Genomic DNA, 27,630 nt, shown 5'->3' with positions numbered 1-27,630 from the left:
TTTTAGAATTAATCGTACCCCGTGTAGCAGTATTTCCAGGAACATAATTATAACTGGGCCTGGAACAGTTGGCTGCCATTTTTTCAAGTTCGTAACCACGACGAGCTAGTCGCTTTTCTGCTTGACTAAGTTTCTTATCTTTTCTATCAACTAAAAGACTTTCATGGTGGAAAGGCTGTTTCGTTAATAAAGAAGAATGGCGTTCTAATACACGATGCATCACTTCATCAGAATAACTATCTTTCGTTTGAGAAAAATCTTGTACTTGACTATCTTCTTCCCAATCCCAAGACAATGTAGTTGCTTCTTTTAATGAAAGATGAGCATCTGGATTGCATTGATCAACCACACGATCTGCCATTCCTTGCTTACTAATTTGTCTGTCATATATTTTTCTTTCTAAACAATTGTCAGTGACCAAACGGTAAACAAAACAAGGTTTCTGTTGTCCATATCTATACACTCTACAAACAGCCTGTGTATCATGACAAGGATTCCAAGAAGCATCGAATACAATGGCACGGTTAGCGCCAACAAGATTAATACCAAGAGAACCAGCACGCGTTGAAACAAGAAAAAGATGAATTTTTGGATTATTATTAAATTCATTAATAAGTTTTTCTCTTTCTAAGGCGCTAGTACTGCCATCGAGACGATAATAATTTACATTTTTAATCCAAGCATCTGTTTGCCCATCAGGATACTTCAAACTATTTCTAGCTAAAAAATCTTCAATGAGATTCAATGTAAATAACGATTGAGAAAATGCTAAAACGCGGTCACCAAGTTTAATTGCTTCTTCCAAAATACAAAAGAAAATTGTCATTTTTGCAGAAGCATCCATTAATCCTGGTACATAGCCCTTCATTAATTCTGTTGCCTGCAAATACAAAGTTTAATTAGTTATAATTTAATAAGCATTATTTTCATGCTTTTTATATTTACCCAATCATATGGAATACCAGGGTCTTCTTTTCCTCCTGGAGAACTTTTACAATCCTTTTCTTCATCTTTTGTAAGAATTTCATCATCTGACTTCTCTTCTTTATCTTTATCTAATAAGTCTTCTTTTTCTTTTTCATCTTCTTTCACTAAATCATTTTGATTTAGACGGGGACTATGCAATGAATTAAGATTTTGTACAGATCTAGATACTGAAGTCTGACAATTTGATTCAGAACCATAACCTGAACTTGTAGAACTTGAACTATTTTGATGAATTGGTTGACTTTGCACACCAACACTTGATGTCATTTCCTTATTATTTTTGTTCTTCTCTGAAGATCCTGAGCTTTGAATGTGAGTAGTGGTTTGCTGGGACTTCGAATCCTCTGAGCGCGTATTAATATCCGAATTATGATTATTACTATAATCATAAGACTGATTTTGATAATTTTGTGACGGAAAGTAATTACTTTGATATCGATTCACATTAGGATTTACATCCCGATAATAAGGATCATTACATTGATCAGATTGAAATGGTTGAGAATAATTTCTTTGCCAATAAGGATCCTCTGAACTTTTCATTTGACTTACTTGATTTGAATGTGCTCCATCTGTTGAATAATTTGGTACAACAGTATTCTGAGACGACGTTTGATTTATTGAATAATTATTTGTAGGATTGGTAGAGGAACTACCACTTTGACGATCTGTTGAAAATTCATGGGATGTGTTGGCTGTTGGTGTATAAGTTTGAGTTTGTTGTTGATTATCTGGTCTGGAATACAATTGATCACTTTGATTGATAGAACTCGGTGTTTGCTGATTTTGAGAATATGGAAGAGCTTGATTCTGAGATTGTGATATCTGTCCTTGTTGAGAAGAACTGTACCTATGAGTTGGAGTTGATGGTATTGATGTTGGACCTTGATGATTAGACCCATAGGCATGATTTGCATTTGATGGAGTTCCCGTTTGGCTTTGCATATTAGGTGGATAAGATTGATTTTGTGGTGTTGATGGAGATACAAGATGTGAATATCCATGCATAGTACCTTGTGCACTAGGAACTGACCCTTGCTGATCTTGAGCATATCCATGTGTTTGAGTAGGATTTGAAGCTGATTGGCCAGTGGGATACGAAGATGAATTTTGTGATACATTCATCTGATTTTGAGCTGCTGTAGAATATCCACGCATTTGATTTTGTGGAATTGATGTTTGATTTGATGAATTTGTTATATATGGATGAGGTTGATTCTGTGGTATAGTGTTCGGAGATTGTTGACTAAAATTGAGTGATGTTTGTGGAGAAGGGTTTGGATTTACTTGAGTAGGATAATTGTGGGGTTGATTTGATATTGGAATATTTTGTGACTGTGAGCCACCATAAGTATGAGAAGAACTTTGCAAAGGAAGATTTTGATTCTGTTGATTAGGTGAAAAGCCACGATTTTGACCAGATGTACTCTGCCCTTGTTGATTTGCAAGATATGCAGCAGTTGGTGTTTGAGATGATGAATTTTGACTTTGTTGATTTGTGTCATATCCTAATGTAGAATTTTGTAATGGTTGACCTTCATTTCGCGAATATATGGTATTTGTTTGCCCTGCTGCAGGATTATAATTTTGAGTCTGATTTGGTGTATATGAAGAATAATCAGGTAATGGCATATTTGCAGATTGGTTTGGCATTTGCGATTGAAAAGAAGACTGATTTGGAACTTGAGAATAATTATTAGATCCTTGATTTATATTTGATCCATAATTACGTCCATGATCTTGATAAGGATAAGATTGACGTGGAAACATCCCAGATACTTCATAATTATTCCCTTGATTTTGATCTGAACGAAATTCTGAATTGGAAGTAGCAGTTGAATACCTTTGAGAATGATTATTTGTAGACTGCTCACTGTTTGGTATATAATTTTGTGATTGATTAGGATAATTTTGTGGTGCATTATATCCTGGAGTTTGTGAATATGTTTGAAATGATTGATTTCCATATCTTTGTGATCCTTGATTATTGTAAAATTCATTGTATTCTCCATGGTTATTTTCATTTCTATAATATGTGTTTTGATCACTTGATCTATAATTCTGATAACCATGAGGATAAGAATTTTGAGATATAGAATTTGAATACCCTGAATTATTCATTGGCATAGGAGGATAATTAGAATAATTGTTTTGTTTTGGAGTAGTATGTGAATTATCATTTTCTACATTATCAGTATTAGATGATGAAGAGGAATTAGGTTGAACACTAGCTGCTGGTTTATTTTTTATAGTTGTATTTGTTTTCTTTCCTTTCTTGGATTCCCCTTTTGGTTGGCGTGCTTTAGAACGTTTACCTCCTGGAGTAGATTTTTCACCAATTGTTTCCTCTAAATCTAAATCATCTTCTTCATTAGCCTGTCGTTTACGTAGAAAGTGATATAGGATATCAGGATGGTTCCAAATTTTACAGCATACTGCAAAAGCTTTCAATGGATTAGGTACAGCACGTGTTTTAACTACTTGATTCATAAAGGTATCATATAGTTTACGTTGATGTGATGTCATCCGAACAAGAAGGATGTATTCTTCTTTACGTGGTAAGGAAACTTGCAATACAGAATGAGATCTTCTTTGTACAAAACCTTCTAACAAGGCATGTAACACATGTGCACGGTATCTCATTAAACGTATGTCTTGTGGTGTTGAATCAATACACTGCCCATTCTGAATTGGTCGTTCAAACATATTACAAAATTCACTTTTAGTTCCCAAATAATTAGGTCTTACAAAATCAACCATACACCAATATTCCAAAAGATTATTTTGTAATGGATAACCAGTTAATACAATTCTACGTTTTGTGCGCATTTGTTTCAAAGCCATACTAATGCTAGCATGGGAATTTTTTATTCTATGACCTTCATCACATATGACTAAATCAGGCCCTGGATTAACTAAAGCTGTATGCATTTCATCTAATAATCCTTTGTTCTTGTCTTCTTCCTCAACATCAACAGTATCTTTGAAAGGTTGTCCACGTTTCCTTTTTGCTTTGTTTGGCTTTTTTAAAGACAATTGTCTGTATAGTTCATATCCAATCAACAAAACACCACCTCCTACTTGCCAATCTTGAATTACCTTGGCTCTTGCTGTCATAGTTTTATGAGAATCATTTAAAATATGTAAACGAAAATGCCGCGGTCTCATTTCCATACCAATAGGCGAATCTACACTAAATGGAGTTTTAACTTTCTCAATTTCCTTTTTCTCTTCATTCGATATTTCTTCTTTTGTTGTACAAGTACTTTCCTCCTTTTTAACTATTTCTTCTGGCTCTTTCTTTACATTAACTTCTGCATTCATAGAAGATAAAGTATTTTTAAAACAATCTTTTCTTGATTCTTGATCTGATTCTTGAGTTGATCGGTTTGTATAATTAGAGAAAGTATTAGTAGAATTGTCAAAATTAGGATATATGGACCCAGAGTGATGACTATCTACACCATGATACAAAGTGCTAGGATTTCGAGTTTCAATACCTGGATATATAGGAGCTTGTGGCCGATTCTCTAAACCAGGATATATATTATTAGAATTCTGATTTTCCATACCAAATTTTGTATCTGACATGTTTGACCTTTGTTGCATGCCATGACAATTTACTTCTGATTTTATTGATTCAAAAGTAGACATTGGATTAGGATTTGTATTATACAATGCATTTTGTGAAATATCTCCGTGATAATTTTCATTTATGTGTACTTGCGAATTTGATATATTTTTATTCAACATATTATCTTGTACATAACCAGGCATCATATTGTGAGTTTCATATCCTGGATGAATATACGGATTTTCTGGCATAATATTCATAGGTTGGGACGTATTTTCTTGTCCAAAACGATGAGCTGATTCTGTGCTAATAGGCCTTGAAATATTTGACATACTTGACATATTTGACATGTCACTTTGATTCCCGCTTTCATCCTTAACTTCTTGTTTAAGCTCAATAATAGATTCTGATTTAATACCAGAACTTTTACCATACTTTTCCGGAGCATTAGGATCCTCATATGGTAACCACATATTAAATTCTGCTAACCAATTTTGCAGTGTATTAATGGGCATAATACAGAGAACTGTTTTAGAAGTGGTACAACGAAAAAAAATATCGCAAAAACTAGCAACTTGAAGTGTTTTTCCTAAACCCATACTGTGAGCAAGGATACAACCAAAACCAGAACTAGTTTTGAATCTTTCAATACTTTCAACAATATTATCATAAAGAAAACGAATACCACCAATCTGATGAGGTTTAATAATACGAGCTACTTGTGGAGCTAAAAATACATTAGGTTCTGTTTCAGGATGACCGACATTTATTAACACTCTACCATGTTCATCTGGAATGTTATATCTATCATTAGTATGCATGCCAGAATTGGATGGATCATCTTCGTTGTCTGTTTCTTCTTCACCACTTGGGTCACTTAAAACTATACAATCATCATCTGAACTTTCGCTAGAGCTAGATATTGTAACTACATCTTTGCCTTTAGCTGTTTTTTGAGACTTTGGCCCAGTTGATATCTTTTTAGCAGCATGTATTTGTTTCTCACGTAAAGTTTCTTCAGCTTCTATATCTGAGATTTCAGAATCTGAGTAATATTCAGATCTATCCATAGGTTCCTTTTTAGGAACTACAGGAGATATGCTAACAGAAGGAGTCATCATTCGAATTCTTTGTTGTAACATATTGGGACCACTAGGTCGATTTGCAATTCGCGAAATTGATGTTTGTGCTCCTTGGTAAATACCTCTACCTTTTTGCCATCGGGAGCCTTCTACCGATCTTCTTTGTATTTGATTTGTTTGTATACCAGAAGTAGTCTGAGATCCAGTGCCAGATCCAGAATTTACTTTAAGGAGCACCGTGTTTGGCAAACGAACTGGTCCAGATGGAGATGATTGTGAAATAGTAGTACCTGCTTGATTTTGTTTTCCTTGTAAAAGACTAATTACTCTTGTTTTTGCTTTCATATTTTGTCTAGTTATTGCCATATGTCGTTGAACTTCACGAATTAGTCTTTGTTGTTCTTGTACCCTTCGAAGACGTTCCATCTCTTGCCGCTGAGCTGACAAAGTAGCTTCATCAAGTTGAGTTTCATCCATAACTTCTCGAATATTTCTTCTCATGTTTGCTAATTTCTTTTCTGCTTTTGTTTCACATTCTGACGCAGATCCTTCAGTTCCATCATCTTTTTTCTGCTTCTTCTTAGCTGTATCAGAATGTTCTGAATCAGCATGCCTCTTATTACTCTCTGTTCCTTCCTCCTCCATGACATGACCTTCATGTTTGTCATTTTCATGTCCTATGCTTCCTTCATCATCTGTATCTTTTGAAATTGGTTTTCCAAGTAAGTCTGCTTCAGACACTTCCTGACCCTCTATTGGGGCTCCTTTTAAGGAATTTAAGGATTATTAATACTATAATATTAGAGTTCAAAAAAATTACAAATGTAAAATCCATAGTATTATACAAACCTTCTAATGGCAAAGTATCCAATATATTAACTGGTTCTTCATCATCCTCTTCAGCTTGAGAATGATGTTGCCTTTCTGATTCTGCTCGTACACCAATTTGTGAATCAATTGTCTCATCTAAATCCATGTCGTCCCCTGATCCTTCTGAACGTATTTCTTCTATTTCTTCTGACTGCAATGTATCATTTTTCTTGTCATGTTCTCCATCAGATGTTTCACCGCTAGATTCCTCTGAACTTTCATCATTTCCTGTTTGAGGCTCTACATTATTCATGTTTGTGTTTGTTACAGTTTCATTCGACATTATCGTTTCATTAGGCTTAGGGCCTGGGCGAGGAGTCACGCGTTCTATAGTGACATCCCCAATACGTGTTAAAAAACTGTCCAAACTATTTGACATGATGTGTAAAGTCCATTAAGTCACAATATATTTTACTAAAATTTTATGTGAAATCATGGAATGTCTTGTCACTTTCATTCCTGCATCACACTACCAAATAAGTTGTCATATCACTTACATTATTTATCCATAATTTTATTTTCTTTTATGCCTGCAATAAGAAATGTATTCCTTCATAAGTTCATTTTCATAAAACGATAATGATCTGTTACATTTATAAATCACTTATAAAATAAACTATAACAATAAAAGCAGTTCTAACTAAATTTACACAAATTAACATGTAAGTAAGAAAAACTAAAGACTAACATTAGAAACACAAAGTACACGACACAAAACAAAAATATTGCACTTCATATGTGTTTAATATAAATTAGATTTGACAATTTATTAAATTCTCAACGTTAAAACACAGTATATAATAATTAAAAGTAAATAATAGTTCATTGCATATTTATGGAATACATTGCTATATCACATACAATTGTGTCTCAAATAATACAGCTATGCAGTAATACAGTTGTATTTCATACAAAAGTGAAATATATAAAACAATATTCACTTTGTTGTATACAAAGCGACACAAATAAACACATTCAATTAATATTAAGATTAAAATATCTAAACATTAGGACAGAAATTGATAATTATAATTTTACACTTAGAGAAATGTTTACATGGAAGATTGTATGTGTTACATATTATTGAAATTCCCTTATAAACACTTAAAAACAAAATGTTTCAAAACGGTATATAAACCATACATTGTATTATAAACACTTAGAATTAAACACACTTGTTGAAAAAATCAGTTTAGTCACATTCTCGAGCTTACGTATAAACTCTAACAGCAACGATTTGGACGATACTCTTTAATGAGAAGATCATAGCGGAAGCACAATTTAGTCTGTGACAACGTAACTGAGGAAATCGAAGTAAGATATTCATAATGTTCCACGTAATTTTGATTAGGAGCTGTCAAACAGGGAAAATGAAAGCAGCCCAGAATGTTTGTTTTTGGTTGAACCGATTCGGTTCGGACGATTAATACTAGGAAGTCGCGTCGTTTAGCAACCGGCGTCAACACGAATCTCACACGCATCGAATTCTACTTGTGATCCGCAGTTACGACTGCTTAATTAGCTGTTAATTGCGGATTAAAAATAATGACACACACATACACACGTCCGATGGACGCCATAGCGTCGTTGTTCGCCGCTCGACGATTACGGTTCTCCGCAATGTCCGAAGATCAGCGAACAAGCCTTGTCACTTGGGTTAATGTACGCATCGTTTCAACCCCGTCATTTGAGTTATTTTCATCTAGAATGCATAGTGAAGCCACGAGGATTCACTCTGCGACCGAAACTTCACTTAAGCTCGCACGCGTCGCTCTCAAGCTTTCCGCGGCATTTTTTTTCACACACTTTTTCTAACAAGTATATTCCACTCGGTGGAACGCCATCTTGACTGCGCTATGAGACACATCCGCTGCATATTTGCGAGGGAACGACATCGCAACTTTATTTCACGTTTAGTTTTTTCCTCATTCTCTTACATTTCACTAATCCTTTTAATAAACAATAAACTTTATACTTCGAATAATTGTCACCAAAAAAATATTCATCTAACTGCATAAAAACATTAATGTGATTAGCCTTGTATTTTTTTTATTATTCAGATTTTCATGCTTATAAGAAATACTATTCAGTAACTTTAATGACAGTATATTTAAATCAAATACATTTAAGTAATTTCAGTATATTCAAATTTAATGAATGATTTAGTTTAAACTCATTAATACTCATAAAAAGTTATAGCAAAGACTATTTTATTCACATTGTCATCACCTTACAACTTCTTAATTTTTATAATATAAACATACAGTAAAAACATTACGTGTCTTCTTTTCATATAAATATTCGTAGGTTATAGCAGTTATATAATATTTTTGTCATTTTTAATGTAAACATTCATATCCTTAATTATTAAGTACAAGCTCATATATATATATATATATATGATTATACAAATATCATATATAATTAAAAATAATATGATATAATACTTAATATACTACATATGGGATATATATATCGAGTTTTGTTACTTTAAACCAATGAAATATTAAATTTACGAAATTAAATGTCTTTTCATTGATTCGTAGAATATATGTATAGCATTAAGTTGTTGCTTATGCGTTGCACATGATGTGATATCCATTTATACTGAAGTGCTGACAATTTACATTTAAAAGAAATAAATAATACTATTAGCATTGACCTGATGCAAAGATAGTAAAATTTAATTTGCACTTTCACACGCATCAATCCAATCATTATACACATCTAAAGGTTCCGAAAGTAAATTGATCGTGGTTTGAAAGTCTTCTAAGCAGACTCTGCAAGTAATTCTAGCTGTGTTCCTCGACTTATCCCTGCAAATAAAAAGAGAAAGTAGTAAAATTGAAAATTGAGTAGTATAAGAATTGTCGATAAATGAATTATACGTACATCTTAACCTCACATGATTTTTCGTGATTGCAAAACGGACAATTAAATTGTGTATCTAGCGGTTGAATAGCTTTCTTTTTACTTGGTGGCTTCCTTTTACTTTTTCTTCGGCCCATTACGTTTGAAGTGTATCAAATTATACTGATTCACCAATTTGTATTAAGCTTTGCTAGCTAATACAAGCTTGTATTGAGCTTTGTGTTGTGAACTGTTGCGTATAATGACCGAACACAGAGTATGACGCCATGTGATTCAAGAAAAATTACTATATATTACTAGGTTTGTATATACATACATATAAAATAAGTTATATAACTTTGAATATGTATCGCATAATTTGAGAATTATAATCTCATTTCGTGCAAAGTAATTAAATTATTAAATTATTATAGGACGAGTTATAAAATTAATGACTAAGTATCATATGTAAAAAATTAAATATAAAGGAATTTACACTATAGGAAACATACGTGAATTAAATAATAATTACCGCTATTGCTGTAATGAGTACTTTCAGTGTGTATCCTTTAAAATAAGTAATTTCACAACATCTTATGTAATTTGTAAAACATTGCACGTAATTACAAAAATAACCTTAATTTTGTACAGAAATTTATCAATACCTTTCCCATCAAAAAGGGAAGCAGAAATTGCTTATCAAGTACTAATAGTTGATAAAGAGCCCTCAAGAGGTAGTATTACAAAGAAATTGACGCTAGATAATAATTTATTACAAATGTAAGTTTTCCCATATGTATTATAATAGCATAAGCTTAAATATATGCATATTTCATTGTACTAATCTATAATACTTTTTATAGATTAATTTGTGGAACGGAAGCACGAAAAGTTAGAGTGGCATTAACATCATTTTTTGATAGTTTAATTTTAGTAACAGAAACTATGCAACTTCTTGGTCCACCTGTACCAACTTACAATTATTATTAAGTAAATATTCATTGTTAAAATTATTTCCATAGCATAACATATATAAAATGGAACATACCCCAGCTCCATATGGACCAAGATCTGTTTATGGATATGCTTTATACATAGGTTCAAATATGCTATTCCTTTTATTCCTGGTATGGGCCTTAATACCAGATCAAATTTTACATAATTTAGGACTAACATATTGGCCTTCTAAATACTGGGCTGTAGCAATACCAATTTGGGCTTTAACTGCCCTTGCTACATTTGCATTTATTATTTACCCAGCTATAAACTTATCTATGACTCCAGATATTAATGATATCACCACTATTACAGATAAACATTCACGTCCTAAAAAAGAAATTGTTCCAGGTGGTATACCTTCTGTGTATGATATTCCAATAACAGAAGTTTGTAGGAAGTTGTATTTAGCAAAAAGAAGTAACAATAAGTGACATTAAAAATTTATATATTTTAAAGGTGTTAAATAAGATGTAATAATCTATGAAATAAATTTGAAATAATATAATGTAAAAAATTTTAATATTTTACAATATATTCTGGGAGTTAATATTTTGAGAAATTTAGTTTAATAATTTTGCAACTATAATGTTAAATTTTTATTTAGTATTACTTTAGTATTACTTTAGTATTACTTACAGGAAATTGGTCCATTACATTAAACTGATTATGTATTTCATACATTGCGCAATTTGATATCAGTAATCTTATATGGACTGAGTGAGGCAAAAAATTATATAGTTGTTAACTGTACTTTCTACATGTACATACCGAAAAAATGAAAAAATTTGTGTCGAAAGATAAAGTGCACGATCCATGTATTGATGACGAATGTGATAATATTGCAGATCATTTTCGGTCTGTAGATACTAAACGCGAAATGATTGATTTAAGAAAAAAGCTACAAGATATAATCAAGACAGATGCTATATTTTGTAGTTTCGAGATGATGCCTGTAATAAGTAAGGATCTTTTGCAAAGGTTTGTATGTTATGTATTTAATAATGCTTAATCTATCTATGTTTCTATAAATAAAAATTTTTGTTACTAGCTTTTTTACAGAAGTGAATAAGTACCATCCACTTTTTTATGCATTAACATGGCATAAAAATGATATGAAAGATTATTTGTCTTTAGATACATTTAATATACTCCCAAATAACACGCTCCTTCATCTTATAGCTAAAGATTTAACTTCCACTGATGTAAAAATTATATTAAAGGAAGCATTAGAACATGGCATACGTAATGTTTTTGTGTTAAGGGGTGGTAATTGAGAATTGTTATAAAATGTTTCATGTTTAAAAGACTCTATTTATGAGATGAAAGTTTTCATATTAATTGGATTTTGTAAAACAATTTTAGATTCTACAAAGTCAAATAGTGAATTTTCACGTGCAATTGACTTAGTACGTTTTATAAGGAATCAATTTGGTAATATATTTTGTATATGCATTGCTGGTTATCCAGAAATGCATCCAGAATCATCGTCTAAAGAAATGGATTTGATTTATTTGAAAGAAAAAGTAATTAATTTCTTTCACTTTATTATTTATTTATATATATAAAACGAATATGTTAACATTAATTTTATTTAAAGGTTGATGCTGGTGCAAATTTTATTATCACACAAATTGTCTTTGAAGCAAGTATTTTTATTAAATTTGTGAGTGATTGTAAAAACATTGGAATTAATATTCCAATTATCCCAGGTATTTTTCCAATTTTGAATTATACGTGTCTCCAAAAAATGGCCAGAATTTGTAATATCAAAATACCTAAAATTATTTTAAATACTTTGGAATGTATAAAAGATAATGACGAAGAAGTACACAATTATGCAGTAGAAATAGCTACAAATATTATAAAAAAAATTATTGCAAGTAAAACTGCTTGTGGATTCCATTTCTTCACATTAAATAAGTAATTGTTCACTCTAATAGAAAACATATAACGTAAGATGTGCTTATTTATATTTATTTATATATTTATGAATTGTAGACCATCATTATCATTGGAGATATGTGATAAACTTAATATCTTTCACTAATTTTGCTTGAAAATGGAAGAAGTTTAAACAACTAAATAATTCTATTACTAAGATAAATAATAGTAAATATGGGAATCTGCATATGATCTTAACAAATATATCGGTTTAAATGTATTCATATTACGCGCCAAATTTCTCATTAATTACCAATTCTCGAAACTCTCTATACTGGAACAACAGTGAAATATTATATTAAATTTATTACACGAATGACATAGGATCTCTATTAAAATTTATTGTACATTTTAATCTCTATGAATGTACTCTTCTACATTTCGCTTTTCAATTTTTTTAAAGTACTTATCAAGAATAGTTATAAAGTTAATTTTGATATTTTCCATGAACATAACATGGCAGATTTATATGTAGACATTAAATGATCCTTTGGGAACACTAACTGTTTTGCGCATGCGCGATAGAAATATTTGTGACGAACGAAGAGAGCAGTTAGTTGAGTTGGGCGCCAGAGCTCCGCGTGGTCAGTTGGATAGTTGGTGTGACAGTAACAAGAAAGAGGAAGGATCCATAAGCCAGGATATAAAGAACAATGGCACTCTTCCATTTCAGTCCAAAACGTTGCTTGGAAGTTCAGGTGCGTGGTAAATGAATTTACCAAAAATTGATTGGTCTTAGTACACAATATGATATTTGAATGATTCCTAAACCACTTCACGTTGTTCCGGTGCGAAATTCGAAAGACAAGCAGGTGTTTAACGTGCATCATTATTTTTTGTAATAATAGTTGATAATTTTTAATAGATAGTCATATAAAAATAAATGGTTTTTTTATTATTTATCTCTTTCGAAATGCTAGAACCTTGCACCGTTTAGAGCTAAGACGCTATTCGGTTTGGCTATGTGGTTCTGGGTACCAAGTATGTAGTAGGCGTTCTATCGACCAATAGTCTAGTAACTAAACACGATCAAAACTGTCGGTATACAAATTTACAAATTTATAGCAAATCATCTATGTTAATGATATCTAGACAAAATATTGGGTCATGTTTGTTGATTCGATAGATAAAATGTGCTATAAAATAAACTGTGAAAGGTTTGTCTCGAAGCTGTTCGACGTATTGAGCGTGTGCTCAGAACACCTTTACAAAACTCCAACAATGCACATTATTTTGGGGCAATATCTCTAACATGGATGCAGCTTATTATTAATCGAATCGTTGCATTTAGTGGCGATATGAAATATTATGGAAACCATAAAATGAATATATATTGATCAATTGTTTAAAACTGTACATTGAATTACATATCGAGTGATATAAGGTTTACCTGACCGACAGAACTTGGCATTAATTTAGACAAGCTTGATAGCCTGATATGTTACGTAATAAATTTTTAAACGATGCATAATTATTGATTACTATTTATCGTAAGTTAGAGACCGGACATATTAATTGAGCCGTAATTATGATGATTTTTAATTAATACTCATAAAGGTAGAATTAACTAAATATTTTAACTATTGTTTTACATTTCGAACATTTATAAATGAAATTGTCGAATTGAAATGTAAATGTGTATAGCAGCAGTGGACACTCACAATTCGCATGAATGAAGTTTTGATACAAGTTGACATATCCTCTTTGTCCTAATCGATGAAAACACAGAATTCCCCGTGATCGCGTATATGATAGGGAAAAACAATGCAAGATACATAATATATTTGCTTTGTTCGTTGATGTGAAAATTAGAAGGTTAATCTAGTGAAAATTTGAAAGCTGTCAGTCTATTTTTGCTGTAGCGACTTATCGCGATAATACTTGATATATAATACAAAATATGTGAGAATCTCTTACGTCGATACACATGTCCATTGAGAAGTGCACGACATTATAATTTCGTAAGGTATCACAATTTTAGAACGAATTCGAGGTCAAAATCTGTGTTGTCCTTGTAATCTGCATTGGCCGTTCCTTCATTATGTCCCTGACAAATATTTGCTTACCTATGAAACTTCGAATTGATCATGTAACTTTTTCGATATTACTATCCAAAATTGTACACACATCCGGTTTTAATTTCTATTAATTCTTCTTCCTCAGTTTTATGAAGGGAATTAGATACATTGAAACTGATTTTTAGGAAAATATATTAATATTTGATTAAATTATAAGTTTGATTATTGGAGTCATAGAAAGACTGAATGAATAGTTTCATACAAAGTGTATGTATATCTACTGTAACTTTTGGCACATTTAGAAACTCTTCGCTCAACTTGTAGATGGCTCGCCGATTACCTAATGTTATAGATATATAAACGTGACCTTCGGATCATGTAACGTGCTACTACTTCAAAACCATTTCTTCCTTTTCTCTCTCCTATACAATATAAAATCGTTTATTATTGTCACTTATCATTAAGTAATATAACTTGACAATATCCTAATATAGCAAAAACTTTAGTTTATATATAGAAGAATTTATTGGCATATATGGTCGCAATGAAAACTTCGGCTACAGGAAAAAGTTGGATTTCATTGTGTTTTACTCATTTTACTTGTCATATCTTCTTCTAATCTGTATCAAATTCTTACAATTCAATTTAAAAAAATTACAGATTCTTTATTGCATATTCTATATTGGAAAGGTATTACAAAGTATATTAAGAATTAAGAGTTAAAGCTAAACGTACAGTTGTCGACAAGACGATTGAATTTCAGGGTTAATAAAAATTGGATCATGCATGACACCCTCTTCTCGGTCATTTTGGCGCCATTTGACGATTATATGGCGCGAAATCAATTAGATAATTGTAGTTTACGGGTGTGTTGTATCTGGCAATGCCCTTCAAATGTTTTTTAGTTATGCAATTAATGATAATGAGCAGTATGAGCTCTTCTATGTACAATAATGAGCAAAATTCAACACACACTCTTTAAAACAATAATTTTTTTAAATTCGACCAACTGACTTAATTTTTTTGAGAAGTTAAAAGGATTACTTTACTAGATGCGTAAAAATGTTTCGAAGAAATTACAATCGTTGTTTGGCCGGAATCAGGCCAAAAAAAGTAAAGGTTGCTTTTTAAGAATTTTTTTTTTAGATTTTAACAACACGTTATGAAGATTTGTGATCATAGTCAGAAATATACAGGGTGTTCCAATTTTTTTCGGTCAAACGTTGTCAGTATATTCAAGGGGCCAAGAGAAGGAAAAAATTGTCATATAAATATATGTTATTGGGAGCATTGTTAAAGAGTTAACAAAAAAGAAAGATATGCGAAATGAGCGGCAATGAACATGCGTTACTACGATACAAAGTATAAATAGACCGAGAATACTTACATCTAGCAATAGTCAAGAGATATCATAATACCTCTACAACTTAAACTACAATTCCATTTCAAAATGTTCGCCAATATAAGACAACTGTCGATACAAGATTAGCAGTGACAAAAAATTGGATTTTTATTCTTCGAAGTTCCCGTTTATTGCTCGTTGAAGTTAGAAGTAGTAGAAGTATTATATCTCCTGACTACTGCTAAATGTAAGTATTCCTGACCTATTCATATTTTGTACCGTAATAACGCACAATTTCGTATATAGTTTTTTTGTTATAACTCTTTTCTGGTTGGAGTGACATATGCTTATATCACATTTTTTTCTTATCTTGACTTGTAAAAATATACTGACAATGTTTGACCGAAAAAACTGGGACATCCTGCATATGTTGAGAATTTTATCATTGCAAGGTGATGTAAGGATCTGCAGATTTTAGGACAGAAATCGTGAAAGCTGCGATTTTCGCCATATTTAATCGTTTGTAATTCATAGCAACGTTAATCGATTCCGATGAAATTTTCGATATATACCTATACAGGGTGGTTGGTAACTGGTGGTACAAGCGGAAAGGGGGTGATTCTATGCGAAAAAAGAAGTCGAAAATATAGAATAAACATTTTTCGTTTGAGGCTTTGTTTTCGAGAAAATCGTCTTTGAATTTTCGCTCGGTACGCGTGCACTTTATCGCGTCTCGTTATAACGGATCTCACTGTAGATCGTTGTCTTGATGGAAAAATTTAAAAAGGAAAAAAATTTTTATTCTATATTTTTGACTTCTTTTTTCGCGTAGAATCACCCCCTTTCCACTTGTACCACCAGTTACCAACCACCCTGTATAACTGACAAATCTATAAAACGAATTGTTTAAATTTTCATAACAGGCTCAGATAAAAGAGTTGTGAAAGATGATCCTTACTATTTCCTTCGGAATTTCATTTTTTTTTCTTTTTTCAAATTTCCTTTCAAATTGCTCAAAATCATATTTTTATATGTCACCTAATAAACTAATCCTTCTAATATAAAAAAAAATCGTCATTTGATCGAATTTTAGAAAATTAATTTTATTTCAAAGTGCGGTGTTCAGTTTTGCTCATTACTGTGAATGTTGCGAACATATTCGTCATATACCTGTCATATACTTATTTATGCAGATTATGATAAGATAAAAAAATGACCCGTTCACAACAACAAATTTCGCTGATATTTCACTTTCCTGCTTATGGAATTGAACGAACAAGAAATTAATAAAATATATCGTATTCGGCGGACAATTTTAATTGCTTATAGGATTGTTTTTTACCTTTTGAAAAATGGATCAAATTATAAAATTTCACTTGATGTTAAAAGAAATTCGAAAAATAGTTCATTTGGAAAAACCACAAAAGAGAGAAAAAGAAAGTTAACAGGAAATCTATATAATATTCATATAATTAACATCGATGGTTTACTTCTGAAGTGTTTTTAATAATTTACCCAGCAGATGCCATGGTTCGATGTGCAATAAAATTTACTCCTTCTCAAATTCTTTTGTTTTTCCTTTAAATAAATATAAATTCATTTAGATATCGGTAATTATGTATGTATATAAATATACAGGGTGGTTGGTAACTGCTCGTACAAGCGGAAAGGGGGTGATTCTATGCGAAAAAAGAAGTCGAAAATGTAGAATAAAAATTAAAAAAAAAAATTTTTTTTTTTTTTTTAATTTTTCCATCGAGACAACGATCTACAGTGAGATCCGTTATAACGGGACGTGGTAAAGTGCACGCGTACCGAGCGAAAATTCAAGGCCGATTTTCTCGAAAACAAACCCTCAAACGAAAACTTTTTATTCTATATTTTCGACTTCTTTTTTCGCGTAGAATCACCCCCTTTCCGCTTGTACCACCAGTTACTAACCACCCTGTATATAAGTATACAGTCTGAAATAAGTTAACCTGTATATTCTATAGCTAACAGACGATGTGTTTTTGGCCTACTAATCGATATTTATTTAGTTTGTCGTTATTGAGTTTTTTAGAAAATTAATCTTGCGATTGCCATTACTACTTGTACAATGATTCATTTTGATTATCGTCGACTCTGATAAGCGGTAGTTAAGATATTGTTGCCGTAACACATATTTGTTTTTTTGACTCGCACAAGGATTTGATTAGATTTTACGATTCAGTTTAATTTAATTTCGCAACAATTTATTTGTTTCGTCCAATTTCGAAAATTCTTTCGTACCCGTATTGCTCAAAAACGGTTTCAAGTATGTCGAAAAATTTAGAATTCCTTAGCGAGCACGCAGAAACTTGCTCATAATGAGAATCGGTGTAGTAAAGAAAGGAGAACTGGTTCTCGCCAAGAACACGGTGATGTCAGCCTACTTTCAATCGAGAGAGGAAATAAGGTCAGAGATCTTCATTTCGCTGAAATGTGCATTCGCATATTTTCTTCGTACTTCAATTTCCGTATTATGGAAAAGATCGGCCATGAAACGAGTAGAAATGAAAATTCATTTTATATGACGTCACTGTGGTCACGGAAAATTCGGACTCTCGAGCAGATTAAGATAACCTCGACTTGCACCAACGAAATTTATATTTCATATCGATAAATGAAATGTCTAAAGACACGTGATTCGATCGTTTTGCCTGATTGAATTAATAAATATCGACAAAATGATTAATTTATTCGAGTTTATCAATAAGAAACTAAATTGTAATCGCGATAACATATTAATGAGTAATGCGATTGACCTAATGCACGCGAATAATCCGGCACATATAACATTCGCGCCTGTACCCAAAGTTCAACGATAAAACCATAGAATGGCTGGACTGTAGGAATGTATCGTTGTTCGTTGGTTGCGACATCGTGTGAATTTTTGATATACCATAAATTGTCCGTTCATTACCAAGACACTAGGGCCTCGTATTTCTTAAAATTCAAACTTCTTTAGCTATTTTTTTGCTATTTTTATAACTGAATCGTAATATATAGACAGGTATAATAGCCGATTAATGGCAAGTTAATGAATTTATGCAACTATTATCGTTATTTTAGTAGCTGATTATTTAAACAAGATGTCCCGAGTTGTATAATAGCGAGATGGCGAGATTCAGGCACATAATCGTGCTTACGTATTAAGGAATGGACTTTTAGAAAGAAGTCATCGTAATACCACATGCGTCAGCACGCATAAATCATTGAAAACTAGAGAGAATTTAAATGATTACTGGTGCAAGTAATGTCATTGTCGGTCACATGGTGTGAAGCGAATCGCGCGCGATGCGTGACGTCAAATCTGTGAATACATATATTGTGAACACGTGGGATGATAATCTCTGTTCATCGTGACATAACCAATTCACAGATCCAAAATTTAATTGACCACTCGATCTCGTTGTTCTTTTCACTCTTTCAGACGTACGTTAATATTATATGTCGGCGAATCGCGGCCGAAAATCGGTCGCAAACATATAACACGTAGAATATTTATATAATTTGAAAACATTATCACACGTTGTTTTACAAATGTTATCTGGTTAAGTATCGTTGTAATCTGTTGGCCGATAATCTGTTGTAGTAGATTTATATTACCAAGATATTTAATTATAGCTAACTACCAGGATCTAATCTTTGTTGCACATTTAACTAGCCGCATAAACACATAAATCAACCTCATGTTTAGTCGAGATTAGAACACTATTAAGAAACAACGTATTACATTTTACCTTTATCGTTATCTATATCTATGCAGGCAGTATCTTCACATAAGGAAAAAAAAACGCTAGCGTTAGAGCATCTTATGAATTAATTTAAGTTATATCTGTATTTATCATTAATAAACTTGATTTATCATCATAAGAATATAATGCTTTCAACTATCTTGTACGAGTTGAATATCTTTTAGCATTTACGATAGAGCTAATCGGATGAGTGGTAAACGAGTTTCAGGTTGGAAATCAATTTCTTCGATCGACCTATGCATTACTAAAGTCCTCTCCTTACCAATACCAGTAGCGAATAAAAATAAATCATTTCACAAATGATTCTAATTGCATCGTATTGAAATTTCCATATCATCGCTCGATAATTTCAATTTTATTAACATTTAAGCGCCGATCATAGGAAAGCTTCACGTGATACCAGTTTGTCTCATATATCTTGCTAGTCGTATAAAATTAAGAATTCGATTACATGTAATTTTGGAAGGTTTTACTTGATTAAGAATTACGATAAATTATTATGCTTACTATTGTTGTATTTACATATTTATTCGTCATTAAACGTATAACTTACATATGTATACATATGTATAACTGATAATTCAAGGTCAACGAATATGTTTCCTATTGTCCTCTACATTTTTTGTTTTCTATAGTATTGAGGATAAAACGAAGTGACTTGCACGCGATGAAGGAAAAGTCACGATATGTTACGATCATATAGCATAATGTATGTACACACGTAACAGGCCATCTGTGCTATTATGATAATACAAGATAATACATGATTTACATACACAAGTTCAGAGATATTTATCTTTCGTATCGACGCTAATCAAAACTTTCCAGGTTTTTATATGCGATTTATCCGATCTGGCCAAACATTCAATCAGGTGATATATTTTGTTGGAAAGTTTAAATGTTATTGTGGTTGTTAGACTAATAAATATTCTAACGAATTCAACGAAAGAAACGGAGTAGACTATATTTATTTTTTGTCATTCAAAATTTATATAAGATAAAGCAGAGAATATAAAAATAAGGTAGCATCGACAAAAGTAAGATTGGAATCCAGATGTATAAATATTGAATATTACTTAAGTATTAATTATGTAGAAATTGGTACACCAACTCGTGTAAACTACCTAACGCTACGTAATACCATTTATTCATTACGAGATATCTCGAGTCATATTTTACACGAGCAAGGAATCAAGTATTGAACTTTGTTCGTAGGCAGCTAATTATCGCTTATCATAAAAAGTTGGGACTTTGTAAAAGTGGACGCTATATTACTGTAAGTTGATATTTCTCCTTTTTCCTTACTTTCTTCTCGTTTTATCACATCAGTTACATCGCTTTATTTTTACTCGCGCGTAAAAAAAGAAAAATATATGAAAAATGAAATGTATTTCAAGCTATTCTCGGATCGATTTATAAATTGCAAGGATTATATCGGAAATACAGTGAAAGTTTACGGTGAAAGTTTCTGATTCGGATTCTGAACTCATGTTAGTCTTCTCTTGACTTACAGCAGTGACAATTTTAATTATGGTCATTTAACGCAATTCTTAAAGAGAAAAGATACAATTAACTAACTAGAATTCATCGTATACTCGTTACTGAGAGATTACAAATATTTCCAAGATAGTAAAGCGACAGTTATATTTTACATCGTATTCCGATATATTTCAATCGAAATAATGTTTCTTTACGTGATTTATTTTCCTTTTACTAGTAATCAATCAATACAAATAGATAAATAGAATTAGCATTTCTAGTGAAATTTTAATATTTCCACTCGATCAACTGATCATCATCAACCTGATTCACAACGATACGCATAACGGAAATAAAAGTCAGTCCCAATCTATTCAATTAGTATTTCGTTACATCGTTGTGGTTACCACCTGATATCCGTCTTATGTTACGTACCGAGTATATTGTTACTTGCAGTTGAAGCAATACATTCTTGGAATGTGAACGGAATAACGCATAACGCACAGATTGAGTTGTAAACTCGCTTTATCCTTATGTTGCAGTTCGATAAGCAACATTATCCAGGTATTTGATTTTGTTCGACGGAGCTAAGCCATCGAAAGTAATTAAGAAAATTATACAGGGTGGTTGGTAACTGGTGGTACAAGCGGAAAGGGGGTGATTCTACGCGAAAAAAGAAGTCGAAAATATAGAATAAAAATTTTTCGTTTGACGCTTTGTTTTCGAGAAAATCGACTTTGAATTTTCGCTCGGTACGCGTGCACTTTACCACGTCTCGTTATAACGGATCTCACTGTAGATCGTTGTCTCGATGGAAAAATTAAAAAAAAAATTTCTTTTATTCTATATTTTCGGCTTCTTTTTTCGCTTAGAATCATCCCCTTTCCGCTTGTACCACCAGTTACCAACCACCCTGTATATTCAAACACTCTTATGGCCATGTACATGGAATAATCAATACTTTTTATATTAAGATACTACTACGTTGAGTATTTATTTTTAATTTTTAACATTACTTTCACTCATAGCAACCAACACTTAGAATAATAGAACGGTTATCTACAAACCGGATAATTAATTCACTCAACTATCATGGAAGCGATTATTCAAAAATTTAAAGTTACAGTCCAAAGTTTCCAATCAAATAATTCTTCAAATTAACCAAAGATCAATTCGTGTATAAAATCGTGACATTTCGTACGACACCTTAAATTTCGCACGTCCCGGTGAAACGTATGTAATCATTTTTTTAACATTGTATATCCTCGTGTTGCGAAGGACACATTCTTTGCATCCAATTTCCTTATCACGTGTGCATTATGTAGTGTAGGTCAAATTATAGAACACGTAAAACTACTTATTTTTAGTCATAAACCACTTGGAACCCTGGCCTGTATCCAGATGTAACATTCCGTATACATGTACGTATTTAATAACGTCTAGGTGAACCCTTGCACTTATAAATACAATACGCTAGCCAAAAAAAGAACAACGTAATTCTAAAATATAGCACCGGCACAAATCATTTGCTATAGAACGAATTCTTTTTCATAAGAATAGATATAGAATTATTATGTAACAGGATCAACTTTCGTGTTATAATTAAACGATACTTTCGAGATACTATTTTCGTTTAATGATAAATCATTAAATCACGCGTATATAATTGCGAGATTTGTATACCTTCGACGCGTATGTAGAGAATCGCGTGCAATGATCTTATAAGATGCATGACAAATTTAATAGAAAGGCCAAGGTCACTGGCGACTCATATTCAGCATTCATTGTATGTACGTCGAAGATGGTCTCGTCCGGTGTATAGTGTGATCATACAATATTACTACACTCGTAGATGACTCCAGTCAAAAGAAAACACCTATCACTATGATGGACTGAATTTTTGATTTAACAATTTTTCAATAATCTACATTTAAGTATTTCATAACGGGATCATTGTATAACTAGAGACTCTAATTCGATAAAGTCGGTCCAATAATTACGAACACAATTTCTAAAGAGTTCTTTTTAAAAAATTCAATATTATAAACATAGAGGATGTTTGCACGTGATAAAAAATATGAGAAACCATTTTCATACATTCTGTTTTTGATATCGAAATCGATTGAAGTTAAACAAGGAATATCGAAATCCACTAATTCTCACCGGATGTTCCATTTTACTTTTCCGTTGTGATTTCACCTCGACCTAATTCCTCATCGTAAAATGCGGTCACGAATCGATGTTCTCTGCCCCAGCTTTTAGCCTGTATTTACCGTTATCTAGAGATTTCTACGCTAGTCTGTAGACAATGACTTGCTATGGAAATACTTAACGATAAAATAGTATAAAAGATTTAATAATTTAAAAATACGTATAAGAAACAGAGAGACGAATCGTATGATATAATCATCAACGTAACCGACTTACGCGTGTTTCAGAAATAACTTTCTGCCTAACAGTTATGTCGGAACACGAATAGTTCATTTCAGTTTTATTATCGCGTAGGAGGTATTTATTATAATAGTATTAACTGTATTACTGGAAAGAGAAATGTTTATAAAAAATAATTCAACCTAAGATTATAAAACGTGATATGCAATTATGCTACGCAATGTCAACTGTAATAATTCTTTTAACTTAACGTCTTCCAGTACTTTTTTTCAAGGTCTATGCATTGATAATGAACTCTAACATGGAGCCCCATGACCTCGAACGAGGCTTGAACGATATATTGAAATTCTCATGAATGATACCGAATTTATATTTCACAAAAAATTGTCTTTATCAACAGCAGACGTTAGCTTTAATATTTTATCACTTTTTTATTATTATAGACGTCAATTTAAAATGATCACGATATTCGCGCAGGAATTAGCTCTTCACGTGTATTCTTGATCGAGCAAATATATCATTACACGCAATTCGTTCTTTTTACGTAATCCGGCAATTGTCGCCGATTATTCGTTACAACTGGTAGCGCCGATACATAACATTCTGTCCATAACGAAAATTTAATTACATCCATCAGGTTGAACGTGGAAAATTGTTTTACGATGCCAATAAAATATTTACCTGTCTTCGGACTGTTATCACCACAAAGGCAGAGAATATCGTAATAATTTAATTTTCACGTGTCCTAGTTTCTGTTCTTATTATGTAACAATTAATATTTATGTGAATTAAAGATAATAAGAATTAAAGCGAGATCAAAAATAAATTCAGAATATAATCCAGAATTAATTTCTTCTTTTGCTTTTTACAGAAGATAACTTCGACCATATTCTTAAGATCATTGAGCGATGCCTCCACCGATCTGAAAAAGGTTCTGGCTGATAAAATTCCAAAGGAGCAGGAGCGTGTCAAGGCTTTTCGTAAACAGCATGGATCCACCAAAGTTGGAGAGGTCACCGTAGACATGGTATGCGTCTGTTCGCGCAATTTCCAGTTATCATGCGTTTTATATACGTTTTACGTACTAAATATCTGACGATGAATAAATTATCATGCATCGCAGCAATATTATTGCAAGAGCGGAACGTCACGCGATGAACGTTACGTATTAACATATTAAGCCACGTGGAAGATAAGGAATCTCACTATGAAAGACACACTACGAGTTATTTTTTGTGACATTGATAAATGTCTCGCGAGTGGGTGATAAAGACCATGAAATCAGCGCGTATGCCGCGTGCTTATCATGTGATCGCAATATACATATATAGGCAGGCTTTTAGGTTGCGGGTAAAATTCTGGCTGCCTAATAATCGGAGAACAAAATCTCGCAATTTCTATATCAATACTCGATGAACTTTATTCCTTGTACATCACGTTCTTAGAGATTTTTTAGTAGCGATCGAATTCTTTGTGTTTAATGAGATCCAACCAAGCAAGAAATTATGCTACAATATGAGACATCTTTCCTTTTTGCCTCTTTTGCCTTTATTTTCTATGATACGTTATACATTTCTCTCTCTATTCTTATTTATAAAATCAAATCATGATAGATGTGAAGGTAACATTTAGGCCAGTCCAAAGTGCGGCTCCTGTGGTCGTTACATCAGACATCAATGTCAGTGAATACATCTCTTCTTTTTTCTCCTATCTTTTTTCGCCTGATGTTGATATCGCGTGATAACTTTTCGTTACTTTTTAGATGTATGGTGGTATGCGTGGAATTAAAGGACTTGTATGGGAACCGTCGGTCCTGGATCCTGAAGAAGGTATTAGATTCCGAGGAAAGTCGATTCCAGAATGTCAGAAGCTTCTACCAAAAGCTAAGGGTGGTGAGGAACCGCTTCCAGAAGGTTTGTTCTGGCTTCTGATTACTGGCGACGTTCCCACGGATGCCCAAGTGAAAGCAGTCTCTCAAGAATGGGCCTCCCGAAGCGCATTACCTGATCACGTAGTCAAAGCTCTGAACAACTTCCCCAAATCGCTTCATCCCATGACTCAATTCTCCGCCGCTATTACTCTTCTAAATAGCGAGAGTGAATACGTGAAAGCGTATACGGGAGGTGTACACAAGACCAAATATTGGGAAACCGTTTACGAAGATTCGATGAATCTGATCGCTAAATTACCCGTAGTGGCTGCCACAATCTACAGAAATATTTACAAGGGTGGTAAAGGCTTGGGATCCGTCGATGCGGGAAAAGATTGGTCTTGGAATTTCGCGAACATGCTCGGTTACGACAATCCACAATTCATCGAACTTATGCGCTTATACCTAACGATCCACTCTGATCACGAAGGTGGAAATGTATCTGCACACACAACTCACTTGGTAGGTTCGGCATTGTCTGATCCGTATTTGTCATTTGCCGCTGGAATGAACGGCTTGGCTGGTCCTCTCCATGGTCTTGCAAATCAAGAAGTGTTGGTATGGCTAGAAAAGTTGCGCGCTCAAGTTGGAGACAGTCCCAGTGACGATAAGCTGAAGGAATTTATTTGGAACACGTTGAAGAGCGGTCAAGTCGTTCCTGGATACGGTCATGCCGTACTGAGAAAGACTGATCCTAGATATACATGCCAGAGAGAATTTGCATTGAAACACTTGCCGGATGACAAACTGTTCAAGGTAAAATTTCAGAATGAATAATTTCTTTAGGATTAGTATTAAGCTTTTAGCTTGTTGTCTATTAATGATTATATTTTTATATTTTCAGCTTGTTTCCCAAGTATACAAAGTAGTTCCACCCATTCTTTTGGAAACTGGCAAGGTAAAGAACCCATGGCCAAATGTAGATGCTCATTCGGGAGTTCTACTGCAATACTATGGAATGAAAGAGATGAATTATTACACCGTCCTGTTCGGAGTATCGCGTGCTCTTGGTGTTCTGGCGTCCCTTGTTTGGGATCGAGCTCTCGGTCTTCCCATAGAAAGGCCCAAATCTCTAAGCACTGATCTTCTCATGAAATCTGTCAAAGCCTAAACAACTTTATTTATGAAAAATCGGTGTCACCTTTTAAGTTTGTGACACACCACCATCATGGTTTCAAAAGTAAAGAACTGACTGCTTTCTATCATAGTGAAAATGTTATTAATGCACAGACAGGTGTAATCTTCTTGAGCTCATTACGAATTCATTTTAAATGACTTCAAGGAAGTCGTTTTAATTGTTGAATCTTATCAAAAAGATGTAAAATTAGGTATCGTCTCACGTAACGATATGTGCTTCGAATGTAAACACATTAAAAATAGGTTTCGCAGTTTACTGTATCGCAAAAACTTTTGCCTACATCTTTTAATAACGTGTTCATTCACCTTTTTCTGTTGACAATGCAGATTTCGTGTAAAGGAGGTAGAGTTTTTGCGATATACTATAAGCTACGAAAAAGATTCATCCGTTAAATATAGTTTAACTGCCAAACCCTTTAAAAAGATGTAATATGCCCATTAGCGATAAACACAATTCATTGTAAATATATTTGCCACTTTGTTTAATTTATAGAGCGGCGATTTTAGAAATAAAAGTGACGTAATTCATTATACAGTTAGTAAATCATTAAAACGTTCACTACAAAGCTAAATATGCGTAGTGAAGGTTTTTCAAATATTGTAAATTGAACAGACACTGCCAAAAAAATATCAGAAATTTTAGAATATACATTGAATCATAATAATTATCCTTACGGCTATTACTAAATACCGTACGTGATTACTAAATACCGTTTTACCAGCAGAAGTCTGCAAAATATAATGGCTCTTAGTAAACTATGTAAAATACAAAATAAATAGAGCTAATAAAATATGTAAAAAATGTTGCAGTGTTTGCGCACCAGTTGTTGATTTTAGATTCTTTAACAACATTATAAACTCGGCTCAATCACATCGATCTACTTCGGTGAACTTAAATTTTAAAAAATGATGACTAGTGGTAAACCCACTGTTACAAGAATGAGTGAGTGTGTGCGATACTTTATTTATAAAGAACGTGAAAATAAACAAATCTTTCAAAAGTATATCTGGCTTTTTTGGCACTTTAGGATAAACAATTGAAATATAAAAATATAAGATAAGTAAATATTTTCAATTTATTTTTTGTGACTTGTATTTTTATTTCATTTTGAATTATTTATTTTTAATTGTTATTCGTATATCAAAAGAACAAATAGAATATAGTAGATTATATAGTTTAAGATTATACAATACATAGTATAAGAATTTTAAAACAAAAATATAAAAAGCTTACTGTTGTTACTCTTATTA

General features: G+C 32.5%; 5 protein-coding genes across 11 annotated transcripts in view; 4 read left to right on the top strand and 1 right to left on the bottom strand.

Moving 5' to 3' along the window:
- Positions 1-27,630, bottom strand: part of LOC126870823 (transcription elongation factor 1 homolog) — a 222,825-nt gene that overhangs the window by 5,111 nt on the left and 190,084 nt on the right. For 3 of the 6 annotated variants that reach the window (XM_050628837.1, XM_050628840.1, XM_050628841.1), the window contains exons 2-5: positions 9,406-9,578; positions 6,493-9,329; positions 946-6,407; positions 19-880 (exon numbers count right to left, since the gene is read on the bottom strand). In XM_050628837.1, the coding sequence (XP_050484794.1) occupies positions 19-880; positions 946-6,407; positions 6,493-6,892 (6,724 nt within the window). In that variant the 5' untranslated portion in view covers positions 6,893-9,329; positions 9,406-9,578. Of the gene's footprint in view, positions 1-18; positions 881-945; positions 6,408-6,492; positions 9,330-9,405; positions 9,579-9,895; positions 10,036-27,630 lie in introns of those variants that run through there. The other 3 variants (XM_050628838.1, XM_050628839.1, XM_050628842.1) reach the window with 3 other exon arrangements.
- Positions 9,606-10,353, top strand: LOC126870853 (EKC/KEOPS complex subunit LAGE3). The gene is made up of 3 exons (XM_050628936.1): positions 9,606-9,925; positions 10,015-10,143; positions 10,227-10,353. The coding sequence occupies exons 1-3, from the start codon at positions 9,909-9,911 to the stop codon at positions 10,351-10,353; spliced, it is 273 nt and encodes a 90-aa protein (XP_050484893.1). The 5' UTR covers positions 9,606-9,908.
- On the top strand, positions 10,401-11,169 carry LOC126870851 (phosphatidylinositol N-acetylglucosaminyltransferase subunit P). 2 transcript variants are annotated; one of them, XM_050628933.1, is made up of 2 exons: positions 10,401-10,710; positions 11,001-11,169. In XM_050628933.1, the coding sequence occupies exons 1-2, from the start codon at positions 10,401-10,403 to the stop codon at positions 11,024-11,026; spliced, it is 336 nt and encodes a 111-aa protein (XP_050484890.1). In that variant the 3' UTR covers positions 11,027-11,169. The 2 variants fall into 2 exon arrangements, with proteins under 2 accessions (XP_050484890.1, XP_050484889.1); XM_050628932.1 differs by lacking the exon at positions 11,001-11,169 and having other exon boundaries at positions 10,401-10,876.
- On the top strand, positions 11,138-13,001 carry LOC126870846 (methylenetetrahydrofolate reductase). Its single transcript, XM_050628925.1, has 5 exons — positions 11,138-11,340; positions 11,411-11,628; positions 11,725-11,885; positions 11,960-12,282; positions 12,361-13,001. Exons 1-5 carry the CDS (start codon positions 11,138-11,140, stop codon positions 12,407-12,409), a joined length of 954 nt encoding a protein of 317 aa, XP_050484882.1. The 3' UTR covers positions 12,410-13,001.
- On the top strand, positions 12,853-26,910 carry LOC126870842 (probable citrate synthase 2, mitochondrial). The gene is made up of 4 exons (XM_050628913.1): positions 12,853-13,001; positions 24,184-24,339; positions 25,075-25,998; positions 26,087-26,910. Exons 1-4 carry the CDS (start codon positions 12,957-12,959, stop codon positions 26,351-26,353), a joined length of 1,392 nt encoding a protein of 463 aa, XP_050484870.1. The 5' UTR covers positions 12,853-12,956; the 3' UTR covers positions 26,354-26,910.

This window comes from Bombus huntii, chromosome 11, assembly GCF_024542735.1.
Source record: "Bombus huntii isolate Logan2020A chromosome 11, iyBomHunt1.1, whole genome shotgun sequence".
NCBI lineage: Eukaryota > Metazoa > Arthropoda > Insecta > Hymenoptera > Apidae > Bombus > Bombus huntii.
The sequence above is the reverse complement of the archived record's forward strand: the minus strand, read 5'-3'. Positions and strand labels throughout refer to the sequence as shown.

Coding starts and splice junctions, on each gene's coding strand:
- LOC126870853 (XM_050628936.1), top strand. Junction 10,144..10,226: donor GATAATAATTTATTACAAAT/GTAAGTTTTCCC, acceptor TACTTTTTATAG/ATTAATTTGTGGAACGGAAG.
- LOC126870842 (XM_050628913.1), top strand. CDS start 12,957: ATGGCACTCTTCCATTTCAGTCCAAAACGTTGCTTGGAAGTTCAG. Junction 24,340..25,074: donor GAGAGGTCACCGTAGACATG/GTATGCGTCTGT, acceptor GTTACTTTTTAG/ATGTATGGTGGTATGCGTGG. Junction 25,999..26,086: donor CGGATGACAAACTGTTCAAG/GTAAAATTTCAG, acceptor TTATATTTTCAG/CTTGTTTCCCAAGTATACAA.
- LOC126870846 (XM_050628925.1), top strand. CDS start 11,138: ATGAAAAAATTTGTGTCGAAAGATAAAGTGCACGATCCATGTATTGAT. Junction 11,629..11,724: donor TGTTTTTGTGTTAAGGGGTG/GTAATTGAGAAT, acceptor AAACAATTTTAG/ATTCTACAAAGTCAAATAGT. Junction 11,886..11,959: donor TGATTTATTTGAAAGAAAAA/GTAATTAATTTC, acceptor TTTTATTTAAAG/GTTGATGCTGGTGCAAATTT.
- LOC126870851 (XM_050628932.1), top strand. CDS start 10,401: ATGGAACATACCCCAGCTCCATATGGACCAAGATCTGTTTATGGATAT.